The sequence below is a fragment of the Rhipicephalus sanguineus genome, chromosome 5 (assembly GCF_013339695.2).
Source record: "Rhipicephalus sanguineus isolate Rsan-2018 chromosome 5, BIME_Rsan_1.4, whole genome shotgun sequence".
In the NCBI taxonomy this organism is placed as follows: Eukaryota; Metazoa; Arthropoda; class Arachnida; order Ixodida; family Ixodidae; genus Rhipicephalus; species Rhipicephalus sanguineus.
The window spans coordinates 2,447,629-2,462,550 of NC_051180.1; the positions used below are offsets into that span (position 1 = coordinate 2,447,629).

General features: G+C 48.2%; 1 protein-coding gene across 1 annotated transcript in view; it reads left to right on the top strand.

Moving 5' to 3' along the window:
* Window positions 1-1,485: 1,485 nt before the first annotated feature.
* Window positions 1,486-14,922, top strand: part of LOC119393123 (galectin-3) — a 113,145-nt gene continuing 99,708 nt past the window's right edge. The window contains exon 1 of the mRNA XM_037659948.2: window positions 1,486-1,621. Coding sequence (XP_037515876.1) covers window positions 1,601-1,621 — 21 coding nt within the window. The 5' untranslated portion in view covers window positions 1,486-1,600. The remainder of the gene's footprint in view (window positions 1,622-14,922) is intronic.

Genomic DNA, 14,922 nt, shown 5'->3' on the forward strand with positions numbered 1-14,922 from the left:
TCTTGTTATGTTTGCGCAGGGAGAACCTTGCCCTTCCGCTGTCTGCTCACGCGGTTTTCTCGTGCTGAGGGGAAGAGGGATGTTTCACGCTTTCACCGTGATGTCCGCGCTCATGTTACGGAGCGTACGTAAACGAACAAACAGAAGATGAGCGCGAACTATCAAGTGTCACAGCTCGACACTTGAAGCACTCTAGTTTCCTTCGCTGCTTTGGCCGCCTTTACAACAGGAGCGCTGTTCAAACTGAGAGTATCCATTGGCGAGCCTCACTTCGTATAGCATTAGTTTCTTGCTATCGCATTCATTGCTTCGCTCTTGCGGCGAAGCTGTGACTTTTTGTGGAACCCCGTGTGGTGGCGCTACAAATATTTACATTCACTCTCAGATGGGTTTTTATTTTCCTTCACATTTCGCGTCAGCTTTTGTGGCAGTGCGTAGCAAATGAAGTGAGTTTTAAGAAGCGGAAGAAAGAAAACCAGTACAACTTTTAGAAATTGGCATACTACAAAAGATACGCCAGAACCCACGCACTGTGGGAATCGATGTAATGCGAAGCAGCCAGCCAACAGTCGCATACATCTCCTTATATGTCTTTAACGCAAATGAAGTCATTGATGTCATGACATCTAGTCCTCTATATATCGCTATGTACGATATGGTATATACTATGCTAATGAAGCGTATATTCTGGTACATACAATGCACGACCTCTTCGTTATGTTCGTCATACAGTCATGTTATGCCCTACCAATTTTTGTATACCTCCCATTAACGAAACGACCCGGAAAACCAAAAGTCCTAGATAGATAGATAGATAGATAGATAGATAGATAGATAGATAGATAGATAGATAGATAGATAGATAGATAGATAGATAGATAGATAGATAGATAGATAGATAGATAGATAGATAGATAGATAGATAGATAGATAGATAGATAGATAGATAGATAGTGCTTGCCTCTTCTATCTGTTTATGGTCCGTCTTGATTAGCGCTGAACTTCTCATCTTAAATTTAGTACTCTCATTCGTTCATTGCCAGGAGAAGACATACAAGATGGACTATGAGAAGTATTTGCGTTTGCAAGCTTGTTCTATTTAAAAACAGAATGAAAATAAAACACTGCAATAACAACATAAGCTCTCCGTCGGTGAAGAAGCAGCAACAAATTCAAGGTAGTGGTTTTCAGACTATCGATGTCGTTACGCTACAAAAGCCTATCGCAAGGGTCACGACGAACGAACTTTTCGCATGAACGTTGCATCGAAATGTATTGACGGGCGGCGTAGTACTTGCAGCGCGTACCAGGATCGACTACAAGCTTTGCGCGAAAAACCCGTCATCGCTGAGACGCTCTTTCATTCTCGGTGACCCGCGTGGCCTAGTTCGAAGACCTTGTTGGTTTTAGGAGAGGGGCGTATCACGGGTGTCACTACCGAACAAGCAGCAACCGCCACCTCTATGACCGCAGAGGTGAGAGGGGAGCGCAAACATAATGCTGGCCAAAAATGTACCTCGGGCTTTGCGGCAGCTGCGGTTGTATATAAGCGAACGGTGGAGTCCATCTGTCCTCTAAGGCTGTGCGTCCAGGAGGAGACATGCTGACGAGATTCTGTGCGGTGAGTGCTCGTTCAATAGGCTGTAAATGACGTGCGCAAAGGAACGTGTCTAATATCAAAGAATAAAGCCGCGAGGTACTCTACAGCGTTTCACCACTTTCGTTAAGCACTCTTGAAAAGTGCAGACTAATAACGCTGCTGAAGCATTTCTCAGATAGTAAATTCATCTTCCGTGAATCTCGCATCTATGCAGCTTTTGTCACCGAGTAATCTCTATCGTCATCCACCACTACCTTTGGCAATATGTCATTTGTATCCACTACCGAGGGACATAAATCATGTTGCTTATTTCAGAGCTTATAGTTTCTGCAAAATGTATTATTACTTGTTCATTATTTCTGTGACCATGGTGCTTACTTCCTGATGCGTTTTTTCTTTGTTGCATGTAACTATATTCCTATATCTCACCAAATTTCTTCAGCGCACGTTCGTAATTGACGCTCTCCCGATTTATTGCCCGAATGGAATTTAGGGCATATAAATAAGTAAATAAATAAACCCTACTTCCCATGACTTATCAACGCTGGGGCGCAGTCATTGTAAACAGCGCTTAGTAAGCTGGAAAGTTCGAGCAAGAGAGCCAGTGGCAGCCTACAGATTCTGTGCAGTAAGCGGTCTTGCAAGCTCGTTCAGTGCAAAGCCGCTGTAATTTATGAGATTTTAACTTCTTGCGATGCGACGTACAGTCGACTGGAGAAGTTTACGGACCACGCGAGCGCGTGCAGGAATGCCTATCCACGCCATCTAGTGGTGCGCCACCTACCGCCGACCGCAGCCTAGGCTGAAAATTGGTCTTCCCCTTTTACCACTGGAATATCCAATTCCTGCTGCCGCGCAGCGCAATGTTAGTCCATTGTTCTCACGCAAAGCGCTCATCCGCAGTAAGGCCGTCACACTTCTACTGTAATAGCAGTATCACAGCAATCACGCGTGCCTCGAGTGATGCACCGTTTGGGAGATTTCAGTCTGCGCGAAGGGCTGTGACTGATAAAAGTTATATTGATGTGCTATTGCTCTTGAGGCAGAAGCACGTAGCCATGTTAGCCGAAAAGCGCGTTAAAAGGAGGGAGATCGGAAATTATTGAGCACAGTAAGAAAATATATAGAGGGATTAGTGCGCCTTGGGCGTAGCGCTGCCGTTGATCACGCTGACGCATCTAAAATGTCGCGAACAGGCTCCCGGCCACCAACTCGCGTGGTCCGCAAACGTTTGCAGTTTACTACACATAGTACAGACGGGACGCTGTCTCTACCAACGTTTGCGTAATGAGTCAAGATTAAGACTGTATAGTATAATCTGGCTGTACACTCTGCAAAGCGTGGCTGTTCATCCTACCTAGAAGACATAGAGGGCTTGTCCGGAAAGTAGCAGGACTGATATTTCCCGCCATAACGTGGCGAAGAATGCTACTGCGCTGGTTGGGTGGTGGAGAGAGAGAGAGGGAAAAAAAAAACATGGCTGATCCCTCCATCATAGGAATCGGTATAACACGAAAGTGAAACTTGTCTTCACAGAAGTAGTGCTTATTGTGTAGTGATATATGAGAGCTTGTACAATGTCTATTCGTTTTTGGCAGCTATAGCACCGTTTGACGTGGATGCACCCATGTTGACAGCATGTCTCTATCGCGACGACTAACGCCCATGATCATGATTAAACCGTTGTGGTAGCTGACGGTGTGAACATATATTTGGACATAGCGAATCGTGAATCCCGCGTAAGGATGATATCAACAAGCTCATAATCAACAATGGTACCCGGTATGCACTTCTTCAGAGCGTCGTCAATTAAGGAGAGAAACGGCACGGTGTGCGCTTTCTAGTGATGGGTAGCCGACGCCTGTGCTCACGCATACATAACACACACTGCGCTTCAGCAACACGGGAGGTAGAGGTTCGTAGTCTGAGCCGTAAACGCGTGCGTCCCGCTGGCCTCTGTCTCGCAGGCTCTGCTCTCGCTACACCAAGGCACGACATTCGCCCGTCGAAATCGCGTCCTTTCTGCAACGCATATTGCAGCAGTTTTGTTAGTCGGTGCTCTGCCAATTGAAGCAGTCGGCTGCGGAGAAATCCCGTAGGTGCACGTGGAAGCTGCACTACTCCGACGAGCCGACGCATGCTAACACGAAGCCAAAGGGAAAGAACGTAACTGCGTCAAGGGTGCCTCGGCGACGCCAGCGCGGCCAGTCTACCTCTCTGGTATCGAGACGCTTTAACCATGACCTCAGATATCGCGTGCAATCTCGGAGCAAGCGCTAGTAAGTGTCGATCGTGAAGCATTACTTCTTTTCACCTCTCACAGACGGCGGCACCGCCCCGCTCCGCCTGCCGCGAAAGAGAATGTGTGAAAGATATAAGGCGCGTTCTCGCCGTGCCTAGCATCTCCCGACATAGTCTAGTCGGTAGGGCGTCGGGCACTTGCCGTCGCGGCCGCCACGTGGTGGGTTCGATTCCCAGCGGGGTATCTTTTTCTTGATTTTTCTTTCTCACCAGTTTGCGTCCATTTTATCAACGTCATATCCGTGACGGATGTACTTGGTGGACCCCGGCATAAAACACTTTCGTGTTAAAAACAACTTTTATTTTCGAAACCCAAGTCCGGGTCTGAGCTCTAGGGTGAGGCTGTACTGACCTCCCCTAAGATGGTTAGTATGTGGTTAAGGAGAGTTGCTCACGAGGAAGTGGTTTCGCCCAGATTCGCAACCCAGGCCTCCCATGTAAGTATGTTAGAGCAGAGTGAATGGCGTTGTGGCGTGTTGGCTCTGGGGCAGTGCCTGTATGTGTGGGATAGAGTCGGTATGGAACTGCACACTTGGCAATGAGGTGTATTCGGGGCTTGTTGTATTTTATGCAATGTGAAGTCATTCGGTAGAGAGTATGTTTGTGCTTGCCTTAAGAGCGCGGTTTCTTGTCTCGAAAAAGCCTCGGGCGGTCTAGGGAGGAGGGTCTTATACCCGTATTCAGGAACCGACCTTAACTTATCGCGGTAAGACTACTTAGGATAGGAAGAGAAAACCTGCCTTATCGTGCCGTAAGTGCGCCTTATGAAAGGTGTCCTTAACTTGTCAGGTATGTGCCCTGGGATCCAGGGTAGGTAAATTTTTCCTACAAAATGATTACTTCAAGCAGCAATAAATGAGATTAATTGCAAGAAACCAATAACTGCTTCCATATTGCTAGCGAACACGCACAAAGGACGACATAGAAAGAGACAGGACAATCGCTAGACTTCAACTGATATTTAATCGACATGAAGGGCAGAATATACTTCTTTGCGCACACGCAGGTGCCACGACGCAAACAATGTTTTTCACCAAAAAGAAAAAGAAAGGAGAAATTCTCCGCCGCCTATCGGTAACGCCAGTTCGCACGTGGTTGCTTCTTACGCAGATTGTCTCATTCTTTTTTCGACAACGCGATCGATGGAGTGCTGACACATGTGTCACCCGGCTTGTGAATTTCGACAGCCTCTACTATTTCCCTCTTTCTCTGTTCCCCGCCAACGTACATCACAGAAGTGGCGTCATATGCAGGGCACAACCCTCGCACTTCTTGCAGTGCATCGCTAATAAACCACTTCCTGCAAGCGATCGAACAGCCGTACGATGCTCTCTCAACCTTTCATTGACGCGTCTGCCTGTCTCGGCACAATGCACCTTGCCACAGGCAAGTGGAAGTGTGTACACGACTCCTTCCTACAAGCTGTAAAATTTGACTTAGCACACGCAAAGAAATATATTGTGCCCTCATGTCGATTAAAAATCAGTTGAAGTCTAGCGGTTCTCCTCTCTCTTCCTATGTCGTCCTTTGTGCGTGTTCGCTAGCAATATGGAAGCATACGATCAACACCAACTAGCCCAGCTTACTGCATTAACGAAACCAATAACAGTACGCACAAAAGCACCCATGCGTAAAAGCCAGGAATGTTTGCTAAGGCGCAGCCCGCTTTTCGTGAAATCCGCATTCTTTGTCTGGCCACATTTGTTGAACCCCCGTCGACGCAGTGGGGCCGTGAGAGCGCGACTGCTATTTCGACGCCGTCTCACGTACGTTTTCCTTGTTCATTGATGGTATTTTTGTGCTCGCTTCAGCATTTATCGTTATCTCTCACTTTTTTTAACACGAAAGTGTTTTATGCCGGGGTCCACCAAGTACATCCGTCACGGATATGACGTTGATATAATAGACGCCAACGGGTGAGAAAGAAAAAATCCAAGAAAAAGATACCCCGCTGGGAATCGAACCCACGACGTTGCGGCCGCGACGGCAAGCGCCCGACGCTCTACCGACTAAGCTAACTCGCGAGATGCTAGACACGGCGCGAACGCGCCTTATATCTTTCACACATTCTCTTTCGCGGCGGGCGAAGCGGGGAGGTGCCGCCGTCTGTGAGATGTGAAAAGAAGTAATGCTTCACGATCGACACTTACTAGCGCTTACTCCAAGATTGCGCGCGATATTGGAGGCCATGGTTAAAGCGTCTCTATACCAGAGAGGTAGACTGGCCGCGCTGGCGTCGCCGAGGCACCCTTGACGCAGTTACGTTCTTTGCCTTTGGCTTCCTGTTAGCGTACGTCGGCTCATCGGAGTAGTGCAGCTTCCACGTGCACCAACGGGATTTCTCCGCCGCCGACTGCTTCAATTGCGAGAGCACCGACTAACAAAACCGCTGCAATATGCGTTGCAGAAAGCACGCGATTTCGACGGGCGAATGTCGTGCCTTGGTGGAGCGAGAGCGGCGCCTGTGAGACAGAGGCCAGCGGGACGCACGCGTTTGCGGCTCAGGCTACGAACCTCTACCACCCCTGTTGCTGAAGCGCAGTGTGTGTTATGTATGCACGAGCACAGGCGTCGGCTACCCATTACAAGAAAGCGCACACCGTGCCGTTTCTCTCCTTAATTGACGACGCGTTGAAGAAGTGCATACCGGGTACAGTGTTGATTATGAGCTTGTTGATAATACGCGGGATTCACGATTCGCTGTGTCCAAATATATGTTCACACCGTCAGCTACCACAACAGTTTAATCATGATCATGGGCGTTATTCGTCGCGATAGAGACATGCTGTCAACATGGGTGCATCCACGTCAAAACGGTGCTATAGCTGCCAAACACGAATAGACATTGTACAAGCTCTCATATATCACTACACAATAAGCACTACTTCTGTGAAGACACGTTTCACTTTCGTGTTATACCGATTCCTATGACGGAGGGATCAGCCATGTTTTTTACTTCACTTGATTTATGCAATTGTTTGAGCAGTTTTACGGCTTGTGTTCTTCTTAAATTGCGTTCATTATGAAACGACGCACCAAGGCGAACTTCACCGACGAAGAGCGCGGCGTCGCGGCTTCTTGGCGGATCTCGTCAACAAGTACCGTGGGGTACTGCGTTGTTGACATTCTTGCGGGCCACGAACGTGAACGAAACTTTGTAAACAGTGTACTGTGTGTGTGTGTGTGTGTGTGTGTGTGTGTGTGTGTGTGTGTGTGTGTGTGTGTGTGTGTGTGTGTGTGTGTGTGTGTGTGTGTGTGTGTGTGTGTGTGTGTGTGTGTGTGTGTGTGTGTGTGTGTGTGTGTGTGTGTGTGTGTGTGTGTGTGCTTATTATACTCGCGGAGAACTTTTCTTGGCAATGAAGCGAAGGCTACAGAGGCACAATGCACGTATCCTACCGCTAATGAATGTAGTCCCACAACTGCGCCCGTATTTTCTGCGTGAGATAAATAAAGTACTCCTTCATTTTCTACATGTAGCTCTTTAAGACGGAACACAGCGCACACAAGCGAGATATTTGTATTTCTTTTGTTTTATACGTTGTCACTTTGCGTTTTTGCGTGCGTGGCAAAGTCGCGCCTTTTACCCGTACCCTAGACGCTAAGCAGCGTTTGCGTCGAAACGCAAAGCTAGCGATCACTTTCCACGGCGTTACGAGACGCAAGCCAAACCGGACTATTTCGCGTAGCAGTATATGTGCAGACGCTCCGCCCCCGTAGCTTTCCCTTCTTTGCCAAGAAACGTTGTCCGCGAGTATAGAGGTGTGCGAATATTCTAGTTTTGAATTCGAATCGAATAGTTCCTAATCAAATAATTCAATTCGACTATCGAATAGCTAGTATTCGAAGTTTCGAATAATAGGACGAATATCTAAAACACGACAAAGGCCAATGGTGCAACTGGGTTAGGGGATGGTGGCTAAAACTAACGCTAACGTCGCTGTTCGTTGAACATTCACTGACATCCTGGTTCAAAAGCGAGCGCATGTTGATCTTAAAGGAGAATATGTCATTTCCGCACGTAGAAAAACACATGAGAAAACTGTCAAGTCCTTCACAACTTCGCTCTCGAAACGAAGGCACGGACTTCTTGCGTAGTTCGGTCGCATATGCCGCAAGCGCCGTAAAACGACCCGACTTTGGCCTGCGAAACCCTCGGTGATTGGCTTTGCATGTAAAAAGATGGTTGATCCCTCCGTCATAGGAATCGGAATAACACGAAAGTAAAGCGTTCCCTTACAGAAGTAACTGAATATTTGCTGTACATTGATATAAGAGAGTTCGCACAGTGTATATTGATGTCTGGCAGCTATAGCACCGTTTAACGCGGGTGCACCCACTTTGATGATTGGTGGTACATCTCCATCCCGACGACTAACGTCCATGTTAAATGATTACACAAAACGTTGTGGTAGCTGTAGTAGTGAATGGTGAAAGCGTAATCAGAGAACGAGGTGTGATAGCCAAAAGAGCGTAGCATATTCGACGTAGAACTTGGTCGCCATCCCGCGGCATGTTAAAATGTGATTGAACACCACGGCCGGACTAGAGGGAAACGCAAAACGCGTCGTGCCGACCCGGCCGCGATTTTTCTCGGGGCGAGCGCGTGAGCGGGGAACGCGGTGTAACAGCCAAGTGAGGCAGGCGCGCGTCGCAGAGATATTTTTGGTTTGGATTAGCGTGATGCTATGAGTGAGGCCGACGCTTTTACGATGCTTGTGGTAAAGTCGTCACCTCGCGGTGTGTTAAGGAATTGACAAAATTGAACTTCTATTGAAAACGCGCCGAATGGGACGGACGTGTAACGCGTTGCAGGTGCTAATGGCGGAGGCCACAGTAATGACGAATTACTTCATTTTACCGCTCCTAGAGGGCAACACCACCCCGCCGACCGGGAGAGTGGTAGATATAAAAGGCGCGCTTGTAAAGCCTCTAGAGTCTGTGACCGTGGCGCAGTGTATAGCGTGCCCGGCATATCTTGTTGCGGACCGAGCGTTCGTGGGTTCGATGCCCGTTGCCGGAACCTTTTTTTCTTTGCCATCTGATCGTGTAAATTTTTTGACGCCATTTCCGTGACGGAAATACGTCACTGAAGTCTTGGTGGACCCCGGCATAAAACACTTTCGTGTTAAAATTTGTTCGCGCTGGGCAGTCGCCACCGCCGCACCACTAGTTGAGAAACTCCCATCGATCCGGCGCGCAGTTAAGACGCTGCTGTGAACGGGCGCTCGAAGAAGTTTGGGCCCGGAGCACCCATGGCGATGAAGCACAACATTACCGTTGTCAGATGAGCCTTATACTTGACGATGGGGAAAGAAAACTGGCTACCGTAGGCTACGTCTGTTAGGAGGTGAGGAGTTCCGCTGCTGACTGGAATGGCGGCTCTACTATCAACATGCCTGCGCGCCCATAAAAGCTGAAACAAAGGACACTCCCGAACAAGTGTGTAATGAAGCTGTCAGCACGCTGTAGCCTCCCTGATTTTTCCATTGTCTTGCCGTAACTGGCGGTACACATTTCGTGTAAATATACTATTCGATATACGATATTTTTGGCCACTATTTGGCACTATTCGATTCGAGATTAAATTTCACTATTCGCACACCCCTAGTGATTGTCAATGTATATATCGTAATCATGACCCAGCACCTGGAGTATGACGTCAGGCGAATAGCCAGGCTAACAGCTCCTGCTTTTCATTAAAACATCTCTCTCTCTGAAAACAAGAAGACGGACGCCGTGTCCTTTCAGAGAAAACAAAAAACGTGGGAGCAGCTCGCGATAGAATTCATCAGCCGACACAATGTGCATCCGCGTACGGCCTAACAACTAAAGAAGTGTTTACGACACTTCGAGATATTTTACCAGTACGAGAAAATCTTTCTGCAATCAAGGCAGATATCCGCTGGGCCTCTCGTGACACGGTCCGCTGCGAGACATTGACAAGGTCGCTGCTCACAAGTTAAAACGTGCCCACTCCATTGAAGCGCAATGCGGTGAGCAGCTGCACGAGAGGCGGCACAGGGAACCCACAACTGTCGGTATTTTCCTGCAGACGCAGCACATCGAGCAGCTTTTTCACGGCACTTTTTGTAAAGCGGGAGCGGCACAAAAATTCGTGCCCGTCGTAGGTCTCCATCGGGTTCAGTCGATCGCTTAGGATTCGCCGCGACGGGTACGCGTATGCATACGCTGTGCCGTTCAATATTTCTTCATTGCTGTCCACATATAATCAACGAACTGCGCAAAGTTGTCGTCGCCCGCCATGCTGTGTGTCTACAAGGAAGCCTTAAGGTAGGTCATAGGCTACCTTAACCGAACCTTACTTATGACGGCGATAAGTAGGATAAAAGTTCTGCGGCAAGTACAAGGTTCGTTCTTGAAACGCGTTAAGGGCGGACTTATGGTTAAGGGTCACAAGCATAACTTTCAGCTACGTTTGTGAATTCGGGGGTTAGCTACCATCGCACCACCTTGCCTTGATAGTGTGTAGATCGAACTTAAGGTGAACCCCTTTCAAGGCACCGCGGTGAATTTTATTGCGATAGCAATTATATGGACAGTCTCGGCTGGTTTTAAAGACGATAGTCTTTCTTGGAGAACTTAAACGCAGAAATTTTGGTCTGTCTTTCTGTTTGTCGGCACGTTACTCGATTCAGCTACTCGGCCAAAGTTGAACCACTTGCCCAAGGGCCTGCCATCTTGAACGGCTGACTAGGTTCATACTTGTGTACATTGTTGATCAAAAGCAAACATTACGCATATCTGAGGCGCAACATCACTAGATAAGTATTAGGTGTTGTGTTCCTACATAAATACATAGATACGTAATTCTAGAGACCCTAGTTCTAGAGGTACGTAAAACACATAGATACGTAATTGTAGAGACCCTAGTTTCTTAAGCTGCGCTGAAAATGCGACTGCGCTAAAACTTGTCTTCCTCCGTGCCCTCTGCACGAGCTCATTGTTGTGTTTCGGTTTCGGTTCAGTATTGCACTGTACGAATGCCATGGGGCGCCGCTCTGGCATTCCTGTTTTACCCAAGCGACGTGTAAATAGAAGAGTGTGTGAGTACTCCTTGAGTGCGGACGTTTCTTCTGCTTCGGCGCTTCGCGCCAAACAGCGTGTTCGGGCTGGCTGGCGTTCCCGCCGGTCTTCGCCTGCTGCTGCGCCGCGACTACCAGCCCGCAACACAGCACTCATGTTTCCCGACGTATTGCCAGATGGTGTCCATATCTCAAGCAGCGCCTCTTCTATCGTCTTTACGACATTTGCAGCGAAGCACGCAGATACGCAGCCACTTTTTAACGTATATATATATATATATATATATATATATATATATATATATATATATATATATATATATATATATATATATATATATATATATATATACATACACGTTGCATGACGGCGGCAACGGCAAAAAAGTGGCATATATATATGATGAGCGAGAGGTCGGCCGTTCGATTCCGCGCGTATATATATATAAAAGCCACAAAGAAAAATAATTTAGAAATACTGTCCGACGCGCGGAATCGAACGGCCGACCTCTCGCTCAGCAGTCCGCGGCGTTAGACGGCTACGCCAGGGGGAGGTTACTCCGTATGCCTCCCATAGGACGCCTTAATTCATGACGTCAGCGCTGGCAGTGCGAAACGTCCCTTCAGTTACTATCCTGACGGCTGAGATTCAGAGACTCGAACTGCAGAATGGCGGCGCACACGGTATGCGTCGTCATGAAAACACCAGCCGCGCCTCGCACCTCCTCTCCTAGCTATCTGGCACGCACCGTTCTTTTTTTTATCCTTTTTTTTTGCGTGCGCGTGCTGCACAGCCTCCTCCCCCCTCTTCATCTTTTTTTAACACGGAAGTGTTTTATGCCGGGGTCCACCAAGTACATCCGTCACGGATATGACGTTGATAAAATGGACGCCAACAGGTGAGAAAGAAAAAAACCAAGATACCCCGCTGGGAATCGAACCCACGACGTTGCGGCCGCAACGGCAAGCGCCCGGCGCCCTACCGTCAAAGCTAACTCGGGAGATGCGACACACGGTGCGAACGCGCCTTATATCTTTCACACATTCTCTTTCGCGGCGGGCGGAGCGGGGCGGTGCCGCCGTCTGTGAGATGTGAAAAGAAGTAATGCTTCACGATCGACACTTACTAGCGCTTACTCCGAGATTGTACGCGATATCGGAGGTCATGGTACAGTGTACTAGAATAGTACACTCTAGTTATGGTTACAGCGTCTCGATACCAGAGAGGTAGACTGGCCGCGCTGGCGTCGCCGAGGTACCCTTGACGCAGTTACGTTGGTTAATGTCTTTCTTTGCCTTTCGCTTCGTGTTAGCGTGCGTCGGCTCATCGGAGTAGTGCAGCTTCCACGTGCACCAACGGGATTTCTCCGCCGCCGACTGCTTCAATTGCGAGAGCACCGGCTAACAAAACTGCTGCAATACGCGTTGCAGAAAGGACGCGATTTCGACGGGCAAATGTCGTGCCTTGGTGGAGTGAGAGCAGCGCCTGCGAGACAGAAACCAGCGGGACGCGCGCGTTTGCGGCTCAGGTTACGAACCTCTACCTCCCGTGTTGCTGAAGCGCAGTGTGTGTTAGTGTATGTATGAGCACAGGCGTCGGCTACCCATTACTAGAAAGCGCACACCGTGCCGTTTCTCTCCTTAATTGACGACGCTTTGAAGAAGTGCATACCGGGTACCAGTGTTGATTATGAGCTTGTTGATATCATCCTTACGCGGGATTCACGATTCACTGTGTCCAAATATATGTTCACACCGTCAGCTACCACAAGGGTTTAATCATAACCATGGGCGTTAGTCGTCGCGATAGAGACATGCTGTCAACATGGGTGCATCCACGTCAAACAGTGCTATATAGCTGCCAAACACTAATAGACATTGTACAAGGTCTCATATATCACTACACAATAAGCACTGCTTCTGTGAAGACACGTTTAACTTTCGTGTTATACCGATTCCTATGACGGAGGGATCAGCCATGTTTTTTTATGAACCCGCTCGCCCGCCCGCTCGCGCGTGCTGCGCCGGCGCTTTTTTTTTCTTTTTTGCATCAGCTTGCGCGTGCTGCGCCGCGCGTTCGTTGTGCGTTTGATTGTGCCCAATTTGCAATCAGGCATTCTGCAAACACTGCAGTCGTGCAGCATGTACCAGAACGCAAAAGAATGAATTGCACTCACAACACAAAATATCTTTGGTCTCGTTTTATTGTCCTCGTTTCTGAAAATCAACATTTTCATCAAATGTGGTGCGATACAGGCTCAGGAGACTAACAGAAGTGATCAACAGGAGATTAACATACACGTGTTCATGATCACTAAACAAGACGAAAGTTTTCGGCAAAGTTAAGAACTTAAAGAACAGTGGAGCAAAACACAGAACATAACACTAGGGCACATATTAAAAAAACACATTTTTTATACTGACAAAAGTGCAGAAGAGCTTTTGATATATGAGCACGATATTGCACAAAAATATGATAGCTAAAAAAAGTGAATATTCACTGCAATGAAAGCAGTTGAAATACCTAAAGATAGAATAATAATGTAAAGCTCATTTTAAAGACGTCAAAATGAACTCCACATAAACACAACTAATATTGGGCGCACTTTATTGAGTACATTTCCAAAAACGTTGATTTTTATATAACTAGTGATGATAACCGCGGAGAAAATGAACGGATGATATCGGAGGATTCCTGGAAGAGAGGGGCTTGAATTACGCCGATTCTGCAATTCTTCAACTTTTCTCTGGGCACATCGATCAGCTGTGTGGCGTTCCGGAATACTTTGAAACCGCTTCCACCCTAAAGGAAAGGGACAAGTTCCAATCAGATAAAGAGCGCCGTCGACTCGTGCAAAAGTGAACTCGTTTGTTCGTCTCAGAGCAGCACAAGTTTTCACACATATACCTAATGTCTCACGTGGTTGTAGGCGATGGCGAGTAATTCACCGGAGACAGATGCAAAGCACGCACTCAAGCACGCGGCTCTGTGCGAGTTGTAAACCTGTAACTATAGTTACGTCGCATGGGCTTCATGTCCGCTGCTTGTTCGTATAACGATGTAAACGCAGCATCGTGCCCTTTTCAAATCAGTCATTTTTGAAAACATTAACTGTAGCCCCACTGCAGAGAACAGCTAATCCGTGTGGACGTGAATTCAAATTGACGAAATGAAAACCGCGACTCAAAGGGCACGCTCACCTGTCGTTCTTTTGTCGCCGGCACCATATTCCAGGATTTGCTCTGGAAGTATTCGAGCAACAAAGCATGATGCACGAACAACGCGAGTCGTAAAACATCGCGACGCACAAGCACACAGCGAGCGAGCACCAAGAAACGGACGAACGACGACTGCTAACGCACGCCTTACCAATGCCAGACACGAAGCTTTCTAACGGATTTCAAACTCGGCGGCGCCAGCAAGGCGGCGGAAAGCGCGCCTCCTGAAGGAGAGGGAGTTGATCGCGCCAAAGAGGGGGTTGAAGAGAGATGGGAGGAAAGAGAAAGAACGCAGATTTTAACTCTTATCCCAGTCCATGGATGGCGCCTCAATTTGCCATACCAGTCACGTGGGTTTCTTTCACTGGCCTGGCTACGCCACGAAGAGTACCGTCTTTCAGCACGCTAACGGTGAGCTATTTATATACACCATTTACTTCAACGTGCTTTCTTACTTACCAGCTAGATGGCGCGCAGTGCGCGCGGGGCGCGCTTTAAAAGTCGTCTGCCCGCTCCTGCGAACGCCGTTGCTCTTCGCCCTACAGGGCGTGGTCGCCTTCGTGCGCTTATTTCGAGGAAAGAAAAGGGCGGGCGGGGGGTGAAGCGGGGGGTTGTATGTCTTGTGCTTTCCCCGCGATGTCCGCGCTGAAGTCACAGAGCGTACGAAGGTCACTTCGCTCGCTGCAGCGTCCGCGTTGGCGAAAGGAGCGCGCTGTTCAAACAGAAATAAGTAACAACTGTGAGTTAGTTCGCGCACGT